Here is a 23,453-nt window from a genome sequence, read left to right as displayed (position 1 = left end):
GACCCAGAACCTTTGGCGAATTGTTGCTAACAGTAGCTGCGGTGATAGTAATCGGCTAACAGGCTCGCCAACGGATGCTTAGCTAGCAAAACTATTGGATGTTTGACATGATCTGGAAGGTGTGCATTGCTCAGAACACCACGGAGTCGGATTATTCCGTCCGGTTCGAGTCTAGCGCGTAGATATTTCAATGGCGGTAATGGAGAAACTAGTTAGTTAGGCTGGCAATTTCTTCGGACGAGTGCTGCTTCTGAGCTAGACGGCACAAAGCTAGTTCTGCATCATTCAAATCGGTAGATTTCAGATATTGAAATGGATCGAGTCTCTCGTTTCGCCTAACAGTCTTCACGGCACGTAGATATCTCATACAGTAGGCGACAGTGCGGCGCCATTTGCTGTAACTGGAGTATAAGCCGAATAATCAAGAGGCGAAATCTTCGGTTTGATCGGCACCACGGGAGTTCTTTCTTCGGGGATGGAAACTGTTGTAGCACTTGATAGTTCTGTTTGAGGCCAATTCTTCGTTGGCAAGGCAAGCCAATGGAGCTCCAGTCCACCAGAGTGGATGGTCAGAGATTTCAGTTGAACTGATTCCACGTGATAAGGCATCGGCGGGGTTTGATACACCGGGGACGTGTTTCCAAGATTTGATATCGGTTTTGTTCTTAATCACGGATACTCTGTTCGCAACAAATGTCTTCCAACGTGCCGGGGTTGATTGCAGCCATTGGAGAACGGTGGTGGAATCTGTCCAAAAATAAACGTCGGTGGTAACCTGGAGAGCACGAGAAACCTTCTCATACAACGTAGTCGACAAAACTGCTCCACACAATTCTAGGCGAGCGATAGAGTCGTGGCTGGTTAGGGGGGCTACCTTCGACTTCGCTGTTAATAGACAAACTCGTACTGTTTCGGCACATTCGGAACGCATGTAGCAGCAGCTGCCGTACGCCTTCTCAGAGGCATCTGATAAAAAATGCAGCTGGATCAACGTTGCCTGGGCCAGTGATGTGAATCGTGGAACCTTAAGAGTGGTGATGGTGTCTAGCGCCCCGTGGAATGTTTTGCAGTCAACCTGGTACTGCGGCGGTAGTGGATGATCCCATTTGTATGTATGGCCTTCTTCGGTTTTAAGCGACCATAACAACTGCATGAACAGTTTAGCAACTGTGATTACAGGACCCACCAACCCGAGGGGATCAAAGATCTGGGCAATATAGGACATTATTTTCCTTTTAGTTAGCACAGCTGCAGGTAACGGTAGCTGTACACGGAAGCGAAGCACATCGGTTTTGGTCTCCCGCACAAAACCAAGAGTCGAAACAGATTGTTCAGCTTGAAGGCTATGAACAAGCGAAACGGCTAGATCTTCTACCGAAATTTCTTGTAAGACAGCTGATTCGTTGGAAGCCCACTTTTTTAATGGAAAACCGGCAGAATTGGCTTGTTGGCGGAACTCAATAGCTGAACGAATATCATTTGCACCTGTAAGGCAGTCATCCATGTAGAAGTCGCTTTTAAATATTGCTGCCGCCACGGGATACTTGTCGCTTTCTTCTTCGGCCACCTGTTGGAGTGCGCGGGTGGCCAGAAATGGTTCTGAGGCAAAACCGTACGTAACTGTTTGGAGTTCGCAAAACCGTACGTAACATGTGTGGATGAGATGTTGGGGATCGGTTCGCCAAAGGATTCGTTGGAAGACGCAATCATTCGGATGTATTTTCACCTGGCGATACATCTCCTCGATGACTGCTACAAGGGCTATTGGGTGTTTGCGGAAACGTAAGACGATCGACAGCAAATCGTCTTGAATTACTGGACTAACTAACTGCAGGTCGTTTATTGAAAAACCAGACGACGTCTTGCAGCATGCGTCGAAGACTACACGGATCTTTGTGCTGGTGCTCGATTCTTTGAATACAGGGTGATGCGGAAGGCAGCAATGCGGGTAAAAATCATCAACAGGTTCATCGAGTTTGGTCATATGGCCCAGCCGAATGTATTCTTCGATGAATTTGGTGTAGTCTTCGCAGATTTGCAGGTCACGGTACAGTCTTCGTTCAAGACTGTGAGAGCGACGTTCAGCGATAGCACGGGAGTCGCCGATGGCTACTTGAGTGTCGCATGCGAGTGGCAGTCGAACGAAGAAACGATCAGACGAATCGCGAGTGGTGGTAGTGATAAACAATTCTTCGCATTTCCTGATTTTGATTTCGAATGATTAGTCATATTTTGTCTGCCACCTCTTGTTTTGGTGATATGGAGTTTTTAAGTTAAATAAAGTCGGATTTAAGTGAAATCAATCGTTGATTACTGATTAACCTTCAAACCTTCATGAAAAAAAACTGATTCTGAATTTGTATGTTATAGGGGAGATGGTGGCATAATGGCCACCTTAAGCAAAACGCTTATTAAACCATAGAGAACAGCTGTAATATGTGAATAATATCATTGTTTCGTGTTCAGACACTCAAATAGTCCATTGCCTAATTGAATGAAACTTGAAAAAGTAGATAAAAACGTTTTAAAATTCATTTTAAAAAATTTTGCCGAAAGCTGAAAACCAGTCACTGTAGAGGCATAATGAGAAACCCCCGAGGCAGTATGAGCACCATTAATGAAGGCATACTGAGCGTTTTCTGCCGGGGATTCTAGCAGCAAATTCGACTCGATGAAGTCAACTGAGTAATAGAGCTACAGCTTGACTTGTATCGTCTGACGATTTGGCCTATTGGTAAGATGTCGGAGAGGTAATCAGTAGGCTCGAATTCGATTCCTGGTCGAGGTGATTTTTCTTTTCATTTATCATTCATGATCATGATTGCACTAAACGGTGAGGCGTAGATTTATGAAAAAAGCAATAACAAAATAATCTAGGTATGTTTGTAGAATTCAAAGAATTAACACATGCTAATACATTATGTTTCTGGTGTTTTGTTTGACGGATGATGCTCTGATGCTATTAGCCGTATAATCTATTATATAAAATTCTCTTGTAACGGTGTTTGTAGTACTACTCCTCCGAAATGACCCAACCGATTCGAATGAAATTATTTTTAGGATATTCTGTAGCCATGCGAATCGGTTTATATCGAATAAAAACAACACAAAGTCGCATCAATTGTCCGTAATAATTAAATTTGTAGTTTTTTGAATGAAATAAAAGTCATGGCTTCCATTTTTTCGAGATCTGTTTTTTCCTTTGGGCGGTTTGTTTTTCGTCTCCAAGGTCGAGGCGTCGCGAGCAGACGTCGCTAGAAGATAGTAACCATGGCATAGCATACTGATCAGTGAGAATATCTTGGCGCGTATTTCTCATCCAAGCATATTTTCAATGCAAGTGGTGGCGATATGAAGCCTTGATGTGTTTTTTTTGTTCTTGATTCCTAGCTCATTTCTACAGCACATGGTTATGAATGACGCCAAGATGTGACTCAGGTTGACATTTTGCTGATCGAATAAAACATATGGGGATTTTTTTTTATTATCTGACGGGTTTGCGCCGGGGGTCTTCAGATTTTCCCCAAAATTGAAAATTTGGTTCATTTTTGCGACTTAAAAACACATGTATTTTTTCAGATTTCTAACATTTTTATTTTTTGAGTTAGCTTCGGTTAGATTTTTTTGAAAATAAAAAATAACCATTTTTCAAAGCTACATAACTCTGTTGTTTCTTAACGGAAATTATAAAATAGCACATCAAAATGCATTGAAATTTTATCAGCTTTCCAAATAGAATAGTTGAAAAAAATTAAATAATGACCTTCAACATTAAAAGTTGTAAATAAACTTTAAATGGCTTCTAAAAGTACCGTCTGCACCACCGAATATTTTGCAAAAAATACCATTGTATAGCTAAATTCATGATGCAACTTTCATCTGAAGACACCAAAGTGGGCCATTAACACCTTGAAGAGTTATGAAAGAAATAATGACAATAAATCTCTTTTTTTGCATCGAAAACAAACAATGGTGGAACAACTGCACTCACATATGGAGATAGCAAGCACTTCTAACAACATGGAAACAAAAGAACTTATCAAAGCTGGTAAAAACACTATTTTTTCGTCCTTTCAGACTGCCCCTACTCGCATAACAGTCCCATATGAATTTTCGTCATTTTAGGTCAAAATAAGGCTTCAACATAAAAGACTAAAAAAGAGGTTTTGTTCAAGAAATTTCGAAAAAAAAATATCAATTCGTGGCTGTCCTATATGAAATATACCTGAATAACAGTCCCATATGTGAAATACCACGGATTTGGTTACTTTTCAATGTTACTTTCGGCGAAATAGTCTTTGGTTCATTGCTTTGAATCATTTAAACATTTTTTTTAACTCACTTGATGTCGAATGATGCACACTAGTTTTCGAAGGCAGGTCTGACTTTCTTAGGAATGACTTCCTGATCAAAAAACTATCGGTTGCAATCAAAAATCGTAAAAAGATTCAACTTACAATGTGGAATTCATGATGTTTTTTTGCAAAAGTATGTTTCTTTTTCTGACAATTGCATTTAGAAGTTCAAAAATGATCAAATTTAAGTCTTAGAAAGTAGCTTGGTGAGAAAAATATATTTTGTATGGGACTGTTATGCTAGTAGATTCGAAAAAGTTTTCAAATATGGTCGATTAACAGTGCCATAGTGAATAAAAGTGGTGCTCTCGACCTTACCAATAGCTCAATTTCAAAAATTTCAGGTCTAACGATTTATTATGACAACCTAGAAACGATTTTCGTTTATGCTGAAAGTGGTGGTCACAATTTAAAAATATATTCCAAAACAGAAAAAGCTGATTGTCTCGCTTGCTTATTTTTGTATATGGGACTGTTATGAAAGAAGGGGCGGTAGATTGTTGCAGCTTAACTGACTTCATGTTATATCCAAAAATCTAATAACGTATTCGTTTATACCCAGTTTTGCACCAGGTCACAACAAGTTATGTACATTTTACTGTCATTTTTAGAAGTTTATGCGCTTAGTTTTGCATCCGTAATTCCCCAGATTTGATTTAAAATGGACGGTGGAACACTGAAGATTCGTGTGTGAGCGATCGAGGTAGCAAAACACTGACGACGAATTATGTTCGTTCTAGTATGGTAAACCTCAAAACTGGGCGAATGTAGAAAACGAATAGGTAAAAGTATCATATTTTCATCATTTTACAGCCTGGGCTGGCCATACTGAGCTCTTTGATTATTTCTACAACATTTGTGCCACTTTCTCATACTTTATTGATCAATGGGAAAGGATTTTGGTGTCCAGTGCTTAGCTCCCGATATAAAAACTATGAATTGCATTGATGCATTGATGCATTGATTATGCTTCACAATGATCTTTGATCGAAAAATTAATAAGTTATATAGTATATGACCAGGTTGTAAAAGCACCATTCCCATTATTAGTTATATCACATAAACAATACGATACTCAGAATTTTGGTTAAAATTTAAAGTCAGTTTTGCTGCAAACACTCTACAAAGCACGAAAAAGTAGTGTTTTTTACCTGCTTTGGTAAGTTCTTTTGTTTCCATGTTGTTAGAAGTGCTTGCTATCAACATATGTGAGTGCAATTTTTCCACCATTGTTTGTTTTCGATGCAAAAAAAGAGATTTATTGTCATTATTTCTTTCATAACTCTTCAAGGTGTTAATGGCCCACTTTGGTGTCTTCAGATGAAAGTTGCATAATAAATCGAGCTATACAATGGAATTTTTTGCAAAATATTCGGTGGTGCAGACGGTACTTTTAGACGCCATTTAAGGTTTATTTACAACTTTTCATGTTGAAGGTCATTATTTAATTTTTTTCAACTATTCTATTTGGAAAGCTGATAAAATTTCAATGCATTTTGATGTGCTATTTTATAATTTCCGTTGAGAAACAACAGAGTTATGTAGCTTTGAAAAATGGTTATTTTTTATTTACAAAAAAATCTAACCGAAGCTTACTCAAAAAATAAAAATGTTAGAAATCTGAAAAAATACATGTGTTTTTAAGTCGCAAAAATGAACCAAATTTTCAATTTTGGGGAAAATCTGAAGACCCCCGGCGCAAATTGTCAGATAATAAAAAAAAATCCCCATATACTAATATTTGTTTTGCCAAAATCTGAAATTGAGAAGTCAGGCATCCATTTTTATAGATTTTCTTTTCTTCGAGGGGTTTGTTTTTCGTCTCCATGGGCGAGGCGTCGCTAACAAATGTCGTTGCAAGATAATAGCAACTAAAGCATACTTTTCATTGATTGCTGGAAAAATTTAAAAATTAGGCGCCTATTTCTCAACCAAGTACCTATATTTCTTATGCACGTGGGGGCGATATGCAACCTAGATGTGTTTTTTTCTTGCTTATTTGTACACAGCACATGGTAATAAATGATGCCTAGATGTGACACGGATTGATATTTTATCGATCGAATTAAAACCATATAAACGATTTCAAATATTTAAACCATTTATAATTCGTGTTAATTTAAGTAGTAAATTGTTGTCCAAAAAATATGAATTTGGTAAAGATAAATATGAAATAATGTTATGACACTTTGCGGACGTTTGAAAATTAGAAATTGGGAAGCTTTAAATTCAATTTCGTATAATCCAATAAGCCTAGAACGCTAGACACATTAACTGAACAAGAGTCTATTTTATTCTATTTTGTTTATTTATAGAGGATTTTAACCAACTTGGTCATTCGTCCTCTCAACAAGAGTCTGTTCTTTGACATAGATTAGATAGGATTGAAGTTTTAAAAGGCCGAATGAACTTTTTGAATTTTTGCAAACGTAAATTGAAGTTATCAATAAAATAATCTACTTTTTATTAACAAAAAGTGAGGATATGCATTTTTATGCATATGCATGCTGAAAAATTTTTAATTAAGAAAGTAGACTTTCTGCATGTAAAAATTGGCCCAAAAAAAATTGATTAATTAAACTTAACTCTTTTTTTAAAATCATTCACCAAACAAACTGCTTACACGTTTACTGTTTGTTTACACACAATTCAAGTACAAACTTAACATGAAAAGTGTGTTTTTGTTTTACATATTTTGGCTGTATAGAAAAGACTTTTGATTCACTTTTTTGTTGGAAAGTTTTTTTGTGATTGATATTCCAGGGGCAGCAGATTTTTATGATGAACTTTTAATTTTACCTGAAAGTGTTAAAAATAATATTAATTCCTGTAATTCTTAGGTGAAATAAGTGAAAACGCGCCATTTAGCTATGAAACATCTACAATTTAAGAATTTTATCTCCAAAATGGCCAGAAAGGATATCCCGAGTGTTGAATCTGGAGCGGATATTCAAAATTTTTATGAAGGTCTTTATAAATCAAGGTCTTTTGGTTGAACAGCATTCAGGGAAATTGAAGTACCAAGCATTAATTTATTCCGGAGAAAAACTTAGGATATAGCAATGAAAGTTGATAAAACAGACAAACAGTAACACGTATTGAATTCATTTTAAAGTCTTTTCACTGACGCATCTGAAAAAGACCTATGTGTTTTCACTTGCCCCAATAAATGGGACAAATGTATACTTTGATATTTCTTTTTGTCAACATAACTAATTTTTTTTTTTTGAAAATATTACTTTTTTTCAGAGAATACGAAAGTTGAACTGTGGTGATTAAGATTTGACCGGTGTTTCATTTTTGAAAATTAAGATTTAAAAAGGCACATAATTTTTTTCAAGGTTTTGATTATATGATAATTTCCAGGAAACAAAATGAACTCATGAAACCATCGAAGCCTGAACTGATTATTTCTTTTCGATCTATTTAATTTAAAAAAAATCTGATTTTCAATTAAATGTTATTAAATCTTAAAAATATAACATAATCCTTAATGAAATCGCAGATCACCACCAACAATGTTCAGGAAATTTTGAAATCAGAACTGCTCCAATTAAAATCTTTCAAATAATGGGTGAATATCTAAACATATGTTTTCCTCTTTTCAAAACCAATCGTTTCTTTGATTCATTGGGTTAAAGTTCAAAGGAATTAATTTGCATTTTTTGCTTGAATAAAAGAAAGGAATTTGCAATACACAAAATTGCCATTTAATGCCTGCTTGGGAACACTTTAAGTTGAAATGTGTAAAGTCTATTACTAAAGTATCAGGCGAATCTTCTTGGAAATGATTTTGGTAAAAATATGGGTTTTAATTTAAACTGCTTCGAAGGATGGAGATAGTGAATAAAAAGCTATTTGAAAATGGTTACTAAAAATTATTCCTTATGTTTTTAAATTCTTCAGCTCTAAAAAACTACACCATCCAAAGCTTATTGGGAGCTGAAAGCGCTGCGTTAGGCAAAATATTCGCCAAATACTCCAAAAATTGTCCAGATATTAAAAACTATTTAACAAAACGGAATAAATCGACTGAATGGAATACAGCAAATGAAACATTCATATTATCAACATACAGTTATTTATTGAACAAGTTACAAAAATTGGATTCTAAAAGACCCGTTGAGTTTAAATTCCTTGGTTTAAGTTTGATAGAATTGAGCGGGACGATTCGAGTAAAGGAAAAGAAGGGAAATGTAAAGAAAACTAGGAAAAATAGAAAATGGACGCCAAGTTGAACATGGTAAGACGAAGTTTACCGGGTCTGCTAGTGTAACAATAAAAAAATCAATCATGAGTGGTATGTGCAAAAAAAATCCCCTCGAACAGGAATCGAACTCGAGTCTACTGATTACCTCTCCGACACCTTACCAATAGGCCAAATCGACAGACGAAACAAGCCAAGCTGTAGCTCTATTATTCAGTTGACTTCATCGAGTTGAATTCGCTGATAGATTCCCCAGCAGATAATGCTCATTATGCCTTCATTGATAGTGCTCTGTTCGCCTCTAGTGAACAAATTAAAGTAAAAAAGCATTTTAAAATTGATTAAAGTGAAAAACCAAAAATTTTATGATGTTGAAAATTGAGAAACAATGTGTAGATCATGTTGCAGAGCGTACATTTCAGATTAGAGATGTAACGAATATTCGGTCGGCCGAATACTGCCGAAAAACCGTTAAGCCGAATATTCGGCTCACCGAATAGTTGAGCTAAGTATTCGGACGAATAGGCCGAATATCTACTACAGACTTGAACATTTTTCAAATAATTTCGGATAATTTATAAAATATCCAAAAGTAATGTTGTAAAAGCTACACAATCATTGAAAACTTATGGTTTCAGCAAAGCATCCTAAGGTGTATATGTAGCTGAGGTGTATCCGCGTATCTTTCACTGTAGATCGTACAGGAGAATGCTGATAAGTATCGCTTTATACTTTAATTATAGTTTATTCCAGATTTTCCGGATATATTCAGGCTTGCCCAGAAATTCTGTAAAGAATCCAGATAAGTCAAATATGGCCGGGATGTTCAGATATTGTTTAAAACTCTCTGAGTTTCGCTCGGGTTTATTATGATTATTTTCTTAATCAATTAAAAAACTCAAATTTCTCTTTAGAATTTTTTAGATTCTGTGTTCAATAACGGTTTTTCAAAAATTTGAAAATATACTTGAATTTTGCCCTTTTATAATTTTGTTTTCAAAAATCGTCCTGAATGCCTGACCGTGTGAATACGTGTGGTTGAAAGTATGATATGCTTAAGGTTGAAGATCATCTATCTTTTCAACAACTATTTTGAAGATATTCTGCTCAAATTCGACCTTCATATAATTCAATATCAGAGAAGCATTTTCAAATAGCTTGGCACCTGCTTCGACATGTTTTATACCAGATTTCACATGAAAGCAATCTCTTTGGTGATAAACGCCCTAGAAGCGACTAGTCATCTGATGTCTTTTCAGTTATCGGTGGCATTTTAAAAATCAGAAAGACCCCTACTTAAAAAAATATCTTGTAATACATCATCCGATAATATCATCTAGTTGAAAAAAGTCGACTGAAAACATGAGGGCATCAATATGGAAGAAATAGAAGCATTGAAATAATCGCTTAAGTTTTTTTCATTAAAAACTCAATAGAATATTCCACCGAATATTCGTTTGGCCGAATAGTTGAAAAGGTTAATATTCGGTATTCGGCCGTTCGCCGAAAACCACTATTCGGTACATTTTCATATGTGATGAAAGAAATTAGAGAAACATGAACTATCAAAGAACGAAAGAACATAAGCCGTAAATATCACGAAAATTTCGAAAAAGATACAACGGCTCACCGACAGGACTTGAACCTGCAATCTCCGCTTCGGTACAACGGCGCGTTAGCCAATTCCACCACGGTGAACGTGATGGAACCGGCGAACACGAGCAATCGAGCTCTGCCGATCAACTGCTGGACCTTCTATCGAAACACCATGTATATCCCGCATGTGATCTTTCCCTCTATTGATCTCTCTTGTTTCTCTAACCCCACCCATCGACTCGGGATTTTAGCCGAGCGAGCACATGGTCGATTGCTTCGGGTTTGCCGCAACTTACGGTCAGATGAAGAGGCAATCAGTGCCGCTCAAGGTTCCGAGCAGACCAGTTACACAGGGACTATTCGGTACATCTCTATTTCAGATCATGATGATTTAAAGGTCGTAAAAGCTTGTTTGGTGGTGCTCAAAAATTATAATATTTTCGTCACTTGAGAACCTAGCTGGTTATTATATAATATTTCTGTAAAGATGAAAAGGATATTCCTTTTTTGGTGAAAAATTAATACTAAAGGGTAGTACGAAACAAGTCCTTATGAAAATTTGTTTAAGAAAATACGTACTTATGTAGAAAAAAGGAGTGCTCATTATGTCCTGGGTGCTCGTTATGCCCTCATCTCCCCTACTTTTTTCAATCAAGGAATAATATCTTGCAAAGATATTATTTATTTCAGATTTCAGAATTGGAATAAATATTTATATTATTAATTTTCATGTGTTTTAAAGTGATGAAAACAGATCTTTAAGTCACATTTTGTTGGATTTTTTAAACAAAGTGCCAAAACTAATTTTTTTTTTAATTTTTAGATAACAGGTTTGTTGTTTTGTTCTGGTATGCAAATTTTTCTAAAACATTCGATCTATATAGACATTTCAGTTTCGAGATACAGCTGAGGAATCAAGTATCCCCAGGGATCAAGTTTCGTCATTCTTCCCTTTTGAATCATTTTTTGAATGGTTGTGCATTTGTAAGTGATTTTTTGTAAAAATAAAATTTTAACGTAATTTGAAACAGTTGCAGCGCAAAATAAAAACAAAAAAAAACCGAAAATCATTTTTTAGATTTTAAAATCGATAGATACTCGCTCATAAAATTCATAAAACAAGAATGTTGAACACAATTTTAGAAGAATATATTTTAAGCGAAAATTGTCATAAATAATATCATCATATTTTTAGTCAAGGTTGATTTTTTATTTAAATTTCATCCTACGGTTTATATAATCAGCCAAAGACGCTAAGAATTAAGAAGAAATATTCTGATTTTATTTGAGGACAAGTTAGGTTCAAAATTTTTTTCTCACATAACATGTAGTGCCAGAATCAAGGATTATTTACCATCAAAAATAAATTTTGTTTTAAACTCTCTGTACATCCCTGAAAAATCTTGAATGAAAAAGCTTCGTTCTCCATACAAATTCTAACACAAAATTCAATTCGTTGTGCTAAATCAGAACTGAATGAAACGCTATTTTAATTTTATGAAAAAGTCAGAGGAAGTAAACTCATAAATAAATCTGAATTTATGCATACAAAGCTTTCAGTGATTTATTGTTCCATAAAGGTCTGTGTAAAAATCACATAGAAAACTGCAAAAAAAATCATTTTCATATTTATGTGCATATTGTCACTCCCATGCTTAAACTCATGAAAACAACATGTTCAGTTTCAAAATATGATAATAGCAAACGTCAGATAATAAAACTTACTCCTCTTGTCTCAACAAAAGCAAAGCACATCATTTCACGCTCTATAAATCTTTTCAACTTCCTCAGCGCCAAACGAACGGTCAACTGCTTGCACTCGCACATACTTTTCACAGCCAAGGTCGTTCCGTTGAAGAAATTTGCGGTATGATGTTTGTTTACTGTTTGCGTAAAAGCAAAAGTTGCGTACTATCGCTGGTATTTCCTTCGCTGCCGTGGAAGAGGCATGGGTTGTGCCTTAAATTCAATGAATGAGCCAGTAGAACATCCACGTCGACGGAGGTCTGCCTACGCCGATTACAGTTATCAAGGTCGCTCCGCAAGGTATGAACGTCAATCTGGTAGGGAACCTGTTTGAAGCACTTGCGTGGATTCAATCCAAAACTTGACTGGATGCCAATGACGGTGGTCTCATTGCGCCAGATCAAGAACACTTGTGGCTTTTACTCGTAAAAGGAGCAGTCAGAAAACAAGTCTAGTTTGCTACTCGTGGGTATAGTTGCCTCCGTTCCCAAATCAAGGGCTCCTCGACTGGAGAGGGCCATTCTGAGGATCACACTTCTAGACCGGGGGCCAAGCCTTTGACAACATCAAATCCAAACAGTGCCAAAACTGACATACCTTAACGAACCGCAATTATAGTAACCTAGAATGATCAGCTACTTAAAGTTGAGAGACTCTCAACAGGGATCGAATTGCACAGCACAATATGTGCCATTCATCGCGACCCGGCTAAGTTGCGTTTTGTTTATTTTTATGATTTTTTCAAGTGCAAACCCCGATGCATATGGGTCAACTACCGGTTCGAGTTACAGTTTATTGATCTTGTGGAAAGGTAAATGGCGAGCGTCGTCGACTCAAGGTGATGTGCCTTCAGGTGAAATGATTCAACTGTTCCTTTTTCAAGGCCAACCGTAAGTTACGAATCGTAACGATGCCATAATTTCCCATCCTACCCACTTTCATGGCTAATCAATGCACGCTGCACAGTGTAGTTGTATTGGTTTGACAATGAATACTATATTTCATTGCATGTTGCATTAGACTGAGTCGATTTGGGGTCATTTTTGAATTTCTCAAGCCCTTGGGTCTAAAAAGCTTCGTTTTGGTTCAAAACTCATCCATGATTTATTGCAAAATTTTTAAGTAACGTTTACATGAGTAAACTTGAACTTTTAGGTTTGTATGGGAAAAGTGAAAATTTTGTACTGAAAAATCAACACCATTTTTGTGTATTCTGTGGAACCCAGCCCACTTATGGATTTTGTGCCGATTAATAAGTTCTCTAAAGTAAATTTTTCGCTGACAACTTTGTCCAAGACCATATCTGAGCTGTTTAATAGGGGTATGTCTTTTGGCATTGATAAACAATAAAATTAATTGACTCCACTGCTTGTGCCCTGCGAAATATTGCATGAAAAGCAATCATGTAATACCTCGCTAGGCACCCAGTAGTGGTGTCAATTGAATTTATTTTTTTATCAATGCCAAAATACATACTCCTGTTAAACAGCTAATAACTTTTTTGTCTAATGAGATACGAAGTTACGGTCTAGGACAAAGTTGTCCGGCAGAAATTCTTTTAAAGAATTTCTTAATTAGCACAAAAAACATTTGCGGGCTCGGTTCCACAGAAAAAACAAAAAATTATGTTGATTTTTCAGTACAAAATATTCAATTTGCTCATACAAATCTAAACGTTCAAATTTACTCATGTAAACGTTACTTAAAAATTCTGCAAAATATCATGGATAAGTTTTGAACCAAAACGAAGCTTTATAGACCCCAGAGTTTGAGAAATTCAATAATGACCCCAAATCGACTCAGTCTAATGTTGCATTGTGTTGATTTTCTTCTTCAAATTTAAATGAATTTCAAGACACTGTGTAAAACTGACTTCTATGACCTCAGAAAAATTAAACTGATGTGTTGAACCGTGATAATGCTTAACACTAGAAGGACCGGCAAATTGAATATACCTATTCGGACCGTGACCAGTCAAAATGACTGGTAAAGGGGAAATTTTTTCTATCATAATATTTTAAACTTTTTTCTTTTGAAATTTTTTTGTTATTTATTCGATATCATTTTTGTTATAAAATGAAAATATTTTTTCACCATGGGTGTACGGAATCACCTCATTTTGGCATAGTTGACGAATGCGTGTATCTCATAAAATGAATGTTTTAAATTATAACCAAAAAATTATAACACATTATCAATCTAATTATAAAATCATGTTAGACGGCTATGGATATTGACCATGGGTGCACGGTTTCACTTCAATTTTGTTTTAGTAGATGTTTTCTAACATCCATCGCTCTGAAATTTTTCAACACATTGCCTATAAATTATACCTGATATTGTAGGTTTTGAAGCATATTTTTTCTATAAATAGAGCAATTTACCATGGGTGCACGGATTCACCGCTATGCATAAAAAATCAATTTTTTAGAATGCTAAAGGTAAAGAATAAAGACTTTTCAATAAAAATTTGTGTTATATACAAGGTTTTTCACTATGGGTGCATGGATTTACCGCGTTTTAATCAAATATTAGACTTTTTGCAAATTTTTAAAAAGCATTTTTATAAATCTTAACTAAACCAAAGTCGAAACCATGTCTTCCATGTTCAGACATTATGATTTAAATAACGATTTTTTTTTAAAGTTCCGTTTTTTCATTCTTGGAAAAGAAATATTTCAATTTTATCTTGAAATAATAAATTTATATATTTTTTGTTACAAAACAGGTTTTTGCAATCGTACATTTATCTGATAAGATCTGATAAACATCCAAGAAATTGGAAAACCCTTACCATGGACCGAGGGAGTTTTAGGGATTATATGCATCAAGTTATGTTGTGCGACGTAAAACAGTAAAAATAAAAATAATGAATCAACATTGTCGAATGTACACGTTGATTTGTTTGTCCTTGAAAGTTTTTATATTGACGAATATTGCATTTCAATTACCTATCATGTCTAACTCAAAAATATGTTGTGTTCTGAAGCAAGTTGAAAACTATTTCACTGTATATAATTTACAACGGTGAATTTGCAGCCATTCCGTGCACCCATGTTGAAATATCTTAGCGCCGATGTGGTCTATCAGATAGGCTGGCGCGAGTCTGGTATAGGTATGCCAGGCGTACTGGGTTCGATACATTGTATTTGCAAGAAAATTCTTGGGTTCAAACCCCATAAGTTGCCGACAGGTAAGATGTGTTTCCTCTTATAATAAGAATGTTCAATCAGTTGCGAGCTGGCCAAGGTTATACACGGGTGCCGGAATACCTGTAAGTGAACTTGCATTGGAAATTTGTCGAGCCTAATAATCTAAGAATGCAAGTGAATACATACTTGGGCAGAAACTGCGGTGAATCCGTGCACCCATGGTGGATAACCAAAATATAAGAATATATCGTGCACCAATGTTGAAATATCATTTTAATTATTCAGTTTCATAGCTGACGTCTTCAATTTTGAATAAACAAGTACTCAATTCATAATAATTTTACTCATTCTAGTTTAGTATAAAACATATTTATCACCTAAAACTACTCGATTACTCGAATGGACATGTATTAAATCTAACATAACTTTTATAAATCTTGATAAAATTTCGCCAAATTTTGACAGAAAGTTCGATTACAGTTGAGCAACAAAACAGACCAAAAAATTGGGAGTTAAGTGCTTGAAGCGCTACACAGCGGCCAATCCGATAACTTTTTCTTCAAATCTTCACGACTTCGCATCGAAAATCAATAATTTCATAACGAATGACACACTTCTGCCCACCATAAATCAACTAGGACTCATTGTCATGAATGTAGCTTGCAAATGAAACCAAAAGCAAGCGAAAAATTTTTATCTTGTTTGAGTTATAGGGTTGTGAATTTTACCAGTCATTTTGACTGGTCACGGTCCGGGTGTCCATGGCGAAATTTTTTTCGCTTACTAAAAGAGCTAGTGAAATAAAAAATACACAGTTTTGTAGAGATTCAAAATTCATGAAAAGTCGTATTTTTTTGCGAATTTTTAAAGCGAAGTATGCAAAAGATATTCAACAAACAAAGTGTTTAACCAGTCATTTTGACTGGTGCGGTCTTTCTAGTGTTGAATGGTTACATGTTTTCCAATAAAAGTAATAATCGATGAGAAAATGAATTCAGTTGTTAAATATTTCATGTTGAATTTCCCAAATTTTTAATTTCAGCGTGCTCAAAATTTCCTACCTGAGGCTTTTTTGTTCAATATTATACTACTGATTTTAAATTTTATAACAAAATTTGAGATTACAGAAATACATTTCACAACTTGGTCTATGATTTGAGATAAAACTTTTGTAAAATGAAAATTTTTGTTGAAATTTTTAGATTTAGATGAAATACAAAATAAATTTACCAAATTAATCTTTGGATTTTCATTGGAATCATCATTGAGAATCCAAAAATAATCAAACAGTGTTAATGGAAGCTTTTTCGCTTACTTTAGTTATTTAAATGTGGAAATTAATGTGCAAGAATTCTCACATAAACAGGTTTTTAGATTTTTTGTTTTGAAATAGTAAATTCTTTGATTAGATATCTCTTTTAATAAAAATGGAGACGTCTCTTGCAAGGTTCGTTCGATTTGCATACAATTTTTTTTTCGTTTTCGCGCATTGCAGAACAAGACGGAGATATAATTTTGAAAATGTTTTTATGGAATTTGATAAATGATTTTTAGTTTTCATTCTATCAAATAGAAGGCAAAACCAATCAAGAAAGTTTGACGCAAATTTTCATAGCCAATGTTTGCTTCACGTGGCACCAGTTAAATGGACACTGCGAAGTAAATGTTCAGCTTCCGTATGGGATGGAAAAAAGCAATAAACCGGTAAGGAGCATATTTCCGAAAAATAGTCATTTTTGCTTCAGAATCAAGGCAACTTTAAAATTTTTAAAGCTGCTTTACCCAAAGTTTGCCCGGTTTCACCCAATCTAGCCCGGACATTTGATGATTTTTGTTTTAAAGGTCCGGGCCGGCCGTCCGGTTTGGATTTCCGGATTTCGATATATAATAAGCCTGGATTTTTTCCGAATTTATTCTCTTTATTCGCAAAATCAAACAACAATTTGTAATTCAGTCTATACATTTAAAGTATTTTTAAGTATTAAAACGAAATTTTTTGAGTAAGTTTTACCATGATAATCATGAACCGTTTCTGGATGCTTAAAATACAATTCAAAATCTGCTGATGTTTTTCGATGAAGAAAATAATTCATGTGCATTTCTTCTTGATTTTTATCACAATTTATCACGAAAAGGCGCAGGCAATGCAATTATATTATTGAGAATTCATTGAGAAAAACCTTTCACGAGTTATTCTTATGATTATCCTGATGGAAAATTGTTGTTTGAAGAGATTTACTCCAACTGACAAAACAAGGTTGATCTTTAGACATGAAATCTCTCGATTAACGTACCAGGTTACATTTCCCATCAAAACAGTAAAAAATGAATATTTTAATAAATTATTAGACTTTCACCTAATAAAATCTCTATGTTTTCTGAATCATATCAATAAGACAAAATCACCTGAAAATAGAAATTTGTTGGTGGCAAAGGGGTATAAATGAATTTATTTGGTGGCAAAGGGGTATAAGTGCAAAAATCAAAAATCACGTGTCGTCTCAATTTACGTCAAATAAACGTTGTTTTAGACGTTATGTTTATGAAATTCAAAAAACAAAAAAAAAAATAATGAAATATAGTTTGAAATATGAAGAATCGTTTGGCATTCTTAACTCGAAATCGATAAATTTTGCACTTTTACCTCTTTGTCTCTGAGGGCGTCATATATATGTTATCCACTTTTATAGTGTTCATATTCTAGAAATTATTTCATTTTCCAAATTTTATTTCTGTTGTTACAGACTGAAACCACCGGGTCACGATGTTCCTTCCCCTGATCCCGCTGCTGCTTGAACTAGTACTGCTTGTCCAATGCTACCACCCACGGCAGGTAAATCTGTTCGAGCTGCTTTTCGATGAAACCAGCATATTTCTGCGAAACGACACCGTCAAGAGGATACCGGATACCTACGAGTTCTACAAGGAGTACGATTTCATCGTGATTGGAGCCGGTTCGGCCGGAGCTGTCATTGCCAACCGGCTTTCGGAGGTTAAGGGCTGGACCGTGCTGCTGCTGGAAGCCGGCAAGGACGAAAACATCCTGACCGATGTCCCGCTGACGGCCGGTTTGACTACTATCACAGGTGGGTTTCTGGTTGAGATCTGAGAAAAAATGTCATGATTACCTGAAACGTTATTTTTGAAAATGTTTTTTTTTTTGCTTTATGAAAATTGTATTTGTATATGATTTAGATTGAGTATATTTTCCCATGAAATTTTCATAATGAAAGGTATTCCGAGAAGTTTAACAGTAATATTCAGAAGGGTTAAAATCTCGAGAGTACAGCCAATTTAGCTGTACCAATTAGAAATAGAGGACGTCAGTTTACACTTAACAACGAATTTTTTAATCGAACTGCATAAAAGTTAGCAAGATGTTAAATTTCGTGTTTCAATAACTATGGACACAGGAAAACATTTGAGTCAAAACAATTCTAGTGATGTTTAAGAAAATACAACCTTCCACTTGAATACTCATCTTCGACCACCGAAACCCCCTTCAGGTAATGTTTTCACCGTCAATGAACGTAATAGCGCATGCAAGCGTACCCGCCAAATTGAACATTGCTCAAAAACGTAGACCGGTAACCGACGTTGCAGTATTTATCTAGCATTATTACACGCTTTGAGACCTTCCACTATTTTTTCCTAAAAACACTATTCCTACAAACATATTCCTACAAATGTATAAAGGTAAAAACTTGTAAGATAAGCCACAAGTGTCCAGCACACTGTCGTTGGGAGATTTTATCATCTTTTTTCTCTCATGCTCGGTCAGACAAAACAAACTATCTCTGGTAGGGGAGGCGCACTGTTTTATCGAAAGCTTTTCGATGTACGAAGGTGTTATAAAATACGAGCAAAAGCTGTATAACAGTCCATCGCAAAGTTCTGGATAAAAACTGCTCGAAACTTTCAGTTTTGTCATTCGTAGCTCGCTCTCAAAGTTATCTTACAGCCTACTAGCTTTGAGTCTTTGGGTTGAGAATACTATTTTGGATGATTATTTTTGATAAGTGTTTACATTTTTCCTCAGAAATTTCCCGAGAAATATCATAGAGTGTCCTAAAAGCGATGCGCATTCTTTTTGTTAAATGTTTGCTTGGCCTATGTCTGTTGAAAGGAAATTTTGAAAAAGCGATCGCCTATATTGACGGAATTTACAAGTAAATCTAATTTTGTTCAAAAGAACTTGGTTAAAAAGGGTGATAACAAATATTTCGAAATATGGATCCATCGTTTTTCAAAACAATTAATTTTTTTTTGTTTCGATTATAGTCGTTTTACCATTATTAAATGGACTCAATCGTAATTTAGGGTTTTTAATTTTCCAGGTGAGCTCTACAGAGGAGATTAGGATGTGAGTTCAAATCCCAGTGACCGACTGAATATTTTTTTACAATTTTTTTTCTGTTTCATTATTTATTTCTTAAATTTCATCTTTTTTTTTTCAAAAAACGCTAAGCTAAGCTATAATGCAATTTAACCGATCTTTAATTCAACGCCATTAATTGGGCGAAATCTGGAAATCATATCCTAGGTTTTAAAACGATAAAAATGTGTATTGTCTTTGACAAAATAATCAATAATATGTCATTGTTTCATGAATGCAAACTATGGTTTCGAGGTTTCTTGCCTTAAAGTGTTTCTCAAGCGAACTTTAAAAAAAAACATTGGTTGTTTTTTTTAAACAAGAACTGGTTGAAATCCACGTTCAAAATCATTTACTTTACTCAAAACTTTTATCGGTTGATGTCTTAATCAATTTTATTGAGCCATTTTTTTGCTCCTGGTCACAATTCAGATGTAGAACTAAAATTAAAAATTAAGTAGCAGATTTTTAATTCCTTGCAATACTACTTTAAGAGATTTAATGTTATAAAAAAAAATCAAAATAAATTTTATTAATAATAAAAATAAATTCTCGGCAAATATTCTTAGTAGCCAATCGAATAACGCTTTAGTCAAACTAAGTTTAGATTTAAGGGCATTCAATTCAAAATGCATTTATAATCAGAGATTGATCAAACCTAACAAATTACCACGGAAATTTTTGAGACAAGAAAAATTTAAACCCATGCCCATACATAAAAATGTTAGTTATTAGACAGTTACATGTAATTTGATTGTTATAAGTTAGTTTCCGAGGTTCAAAACTATCGCTCCTTGTTAGCCCTCTGTTAATTTTTGATAAGTTAATTGGCTTTACTACTTTAGTATAGTAAATTTGAAAATAAATCAAGTTAAAACAAAATTATCGGGAATGTGACGTAAAAAGTTTATGGTTAAGTTTTTATTTATTTCACTGTAGCATTTTTTATTTTGTGTGCTTACATCCCAAAAGATTTATGATCTCATTGTGTTAATTAAAAAAAAAATCTATTGCAAAAAAACTTTGCTTTAAACATTATACCATTCACACATTTGAAGAAATTTTTTTTTTTCATAGATTTAAATTCTATCAAAAAAGTAGATCGGAAATAAATTTAGCTTAAAATAAAGAAATATCACTAATAGTTTGTGGTACAAAGTTGAGGTTACCATATCCTGTTACGTCAAAATGAGAACACCGAAGTCATATTTCAAAAGGTTTAGGAGAATTGGATGAAACTAAGCTAATATAAGGTGTAGTGATTTTACGATTCTTCCGAATTTCAATTCAGATATTCACTCAGACACGTCTGTCGCTCAAAAGAATCCAGGGCTGGAAAACAGAAAAAAATTAACATAAAAATGTACTCTATTGTCAAACTGATATGAATAAATCACCGACCAGTGAGCGGGTATCAAATTTTGTTTCATTAGAATGATTACTTATGATGAATGATTACCATTATTTCTTTTTTAAGTCTTTGAGAAAGCTTTGCATTGGACAGGTTTACAAGTTTCACTATTTAAACTAAGCATGCCTCATCTATAAAACAATAGTTCTGTAATTTTGTTTGGTTCCGGAACGAGTTTTTATCATAAACAAAAAAGTTCCCAGTTTTTTGTCGAAAAGTAAAAAATGCTTCAAAAATGCTACGTTTGAAGCCATATAAATTGAGTTTTAAATAAGCTTAATTTCGCTTAATGGTTAAGTTTGAAGAAAAAAAAGAACATGGGAACAGTGGGCCAAAAAATATTGAGAAATGTTCATAATTTTGCCCCTAAATGTAAGCAGCAACATTCTCCATCTTTTGAGTATATTTATTTTTGAAAGAAACCGTTGAAAAATTCAATTGAGTCCAAACATAAAAGAACTGTTACTGACATTTCAAGCCTTCTGCGAAAAATGGTATCAAAATAATAATTTCAAAGATGTTAAAGCCATAGTGACCAAAGTTTAGTTAGTGAAATATGGTAGGTTGTAACAAAAATTCAGTTATAGCCACTAATGTCGTTTGAGTATTCTGATATAGGTATTATAGAGTAATTTTATTGTTAAGAACCAGTTTCTGAGGTTCAATAGTTTCGCTCCTTGTTAGCCGCCCGCCGTAAATTATTGATAAATTTTTTAGCCTCACTACTGTATACCGATTTGGGTTCATTTTTGAATTTCTCAAACCCTGGGGTCTAAAAAGGTTCGTTTTTGTTCAAAACTTATACATAATTTTTTGTAGGATTTTTAGGAAACGTTTATATGAGTTAATCTTAACTTTTTGTGGGTTTGTGTGGGAAGATTGTGAAAATTCTATATCATTTTTGTTTCATCTTTGAAACCGAGCCTGCTAATGGTTTTTGTGCCAATTTATTACTTCTCTCAAGGAAATTTTTCCCAAAACATCTTTGTGGAAGACCATAACTTCGTATCATATCATGTAAAAAAGTAATAAGCGGTTTAACAGGGGTATGTCTTTTGCCATTGAAAATCAATAAATTAAAATGACACTCGTGCCTCGCGGAGTATTGCAAGAAAAGTAGTTGCAATACCTCGTAAAGCACCTATGGGGAATCCTCATGTAAATTAAGTATGTAACTTAAAATTTTATGAAAATTAAATAAAAAATTAAGATTTTAATATACTTAGTGTACGTTTATCTTGAATTAATTGTTTTTACAGAGCAATAAAGATATCTTTCATTTTTTTCTAATTTTTCACAAAACATTAACCCCAATTTCTCCTCTAAGTAAGTTGCTCTAAAAATCATTTTTTCTTTTTCAAAATTTCTGAAATATTCAAACTGCGCTATCAATCCAATCTTTTTCAAAATTTCTGAAATATTCGAACTGCGCTATCAATCCAGTTTATCCTAAAAATAAAAATGGAAGTTTTGTCCCCAAGGTTTAATAAGTTCTGTCCCACAGTGCAACATTGTAAGTAGCAGCCCAATACGTTGGTCTAGGACAATGGTCGGCAACCTTTTGAGTCGGAAGAGCCAAAAACTTCAAATTTTCGATATTTCAGTGTTTTAAAGAGCCACATTAAAAATTTATGGTTTTTGTTTTTAATTTTTAAAAAATCCAAATATATAAATGCTCAATGAACATTAATTTTACGAAAATAACTTTAACCCCTTAGAGTTTTTTTTCTACTCTTGTATTTTTCTTTTGAATCTGTTTCTGATAATCTGATAAGTACATGGGTTTTCTTCTGAATCACCAACTCTTCTTACATGGTTTGATGGTATATTAATTTTAATGCGTTGGCAAATATGGAGTCTAGAAAATTCCAAATCCGTATAAAACTTCCGTATAAACTTTTCATGACGTAAAGTGGAAGATTTAAACATAACTACATAATCAGAATATTTATTATTTCTTCGGCAGAGAAAAGCTAAAAAAAGGAAAGGGGAATAATTTTCTTAAAATTATCAAACTTTTTTTTTATTAAATTCCCCATAAATCCTATACAATATCTAGAAGTATGAAATAAAATTCAATTTAAATTTATGTAACTGAAACCTTAAAAAATTATGCTCCTGACAACTGGCAGAAAATTTCAAAATTCAGGACATGTAAACGAGCAGTTTTATGCATCTGGAAAATCCAAAATTTCATTTAATGCTACATGTGATTTTCTGTATTAAGCGTCCAATTGAATAAAAAATTAAATTCAATATATTGTATATTACTCACCAATGCTTGCTAAAGCTCAGATTATAGAAAAAATAAACTTGTGGTTCGACCAGTTTAAATCTGTAATAATGTGATTTTAATTAACAAAATCAGTTCAAGGATTCTTATTAAGTTGCAAAACAAAAATCAATAAAAACAAATAAACGATGATTAACTTTTAATCGAAAATAAAAAAAATATGTTCGTTAGAAAAACTTCATTGAACATTTTAGCGCTTTTAAATATTGGCTGGAGGCATCATACTTGAGATTGTTAATGTGTTCAAAAACTAAAAGGTTTACTTTAAAAAAATATTTATTTATAAAAGAAAAAGCTACGATGTGTAAAAGTCAATTT

The 23,453-nt window shown here is 34.0% G+C and overlaps 2 protein-coding genes across 5 annotated transcripts in view; one reads left to right on the top strand and one right to left on the bottom strand.

The window, feature by feature from the left end:
* LOC129751498 (glucose dehydrogenase [FAD, quinone]-like) overlaps positions 1 to 23,453 on the top strand; it is a 208,644-nt gene that overhangs the window by 137,012 nt on the left and 48,179 nt on the right. For all 4 annotated transcript variants that reach the window (XM_055747033.1, XM_055747035.1, XM_055747034.1 and 1 more), the window contains one exon: positions 17,801 to 18,142. In XM_055747033.1, the coding sequence (XP_055603008.1) occupies positions 17,821 to 18,142 (322 nt within the window). In that variant the 5' untranslated portion in view covers positions 17,801 to 17,820. The remainder of the gene's footprint in view (positions 1 to 17,800; positions 18,143 to 23,453) is intronic.
* On the bottom strand, positions 422 to 1,984 carry LOC129753086 (uncharacterized). Its single transcript, XM_055748888.1, has one exon. It carries the CDS (start codon positions 1,982 to 1,984, stop codon positions 422 to 424), a length of 1,563 nt encoding a protein of 520 aa, XP_055604863.1.

Source organism: Uranotaenia lowii, chromosome 3 (genome assembly GCF_029784155.1).
Source record: "Uranotaenia lowii strain MFRU-FL chromosome 3, ASM2978415v1, whole genome shotgun sequence".
Classification (NCBI taxonomy): Eukaryota; Metazoa; Arthropoda; class Insecta; order Diptera; family Culicidae; genus Uranotaenia; species Uranotaenia lowii.
The sequence above is the reverse complement of the archived record's forward strand: the minus strand, read 5'-3'. Positions and strand labels throughout refer to the sequence as shown.

Coding starts and splice junctions, on each gene's coding strand:
- LOC129753086 (XM_055748888.1), bottom strand. CDS start 1,984: ATGACCAAACTCGATGAACCTGTTGATGATTTTTACCCGCATTGCTGC.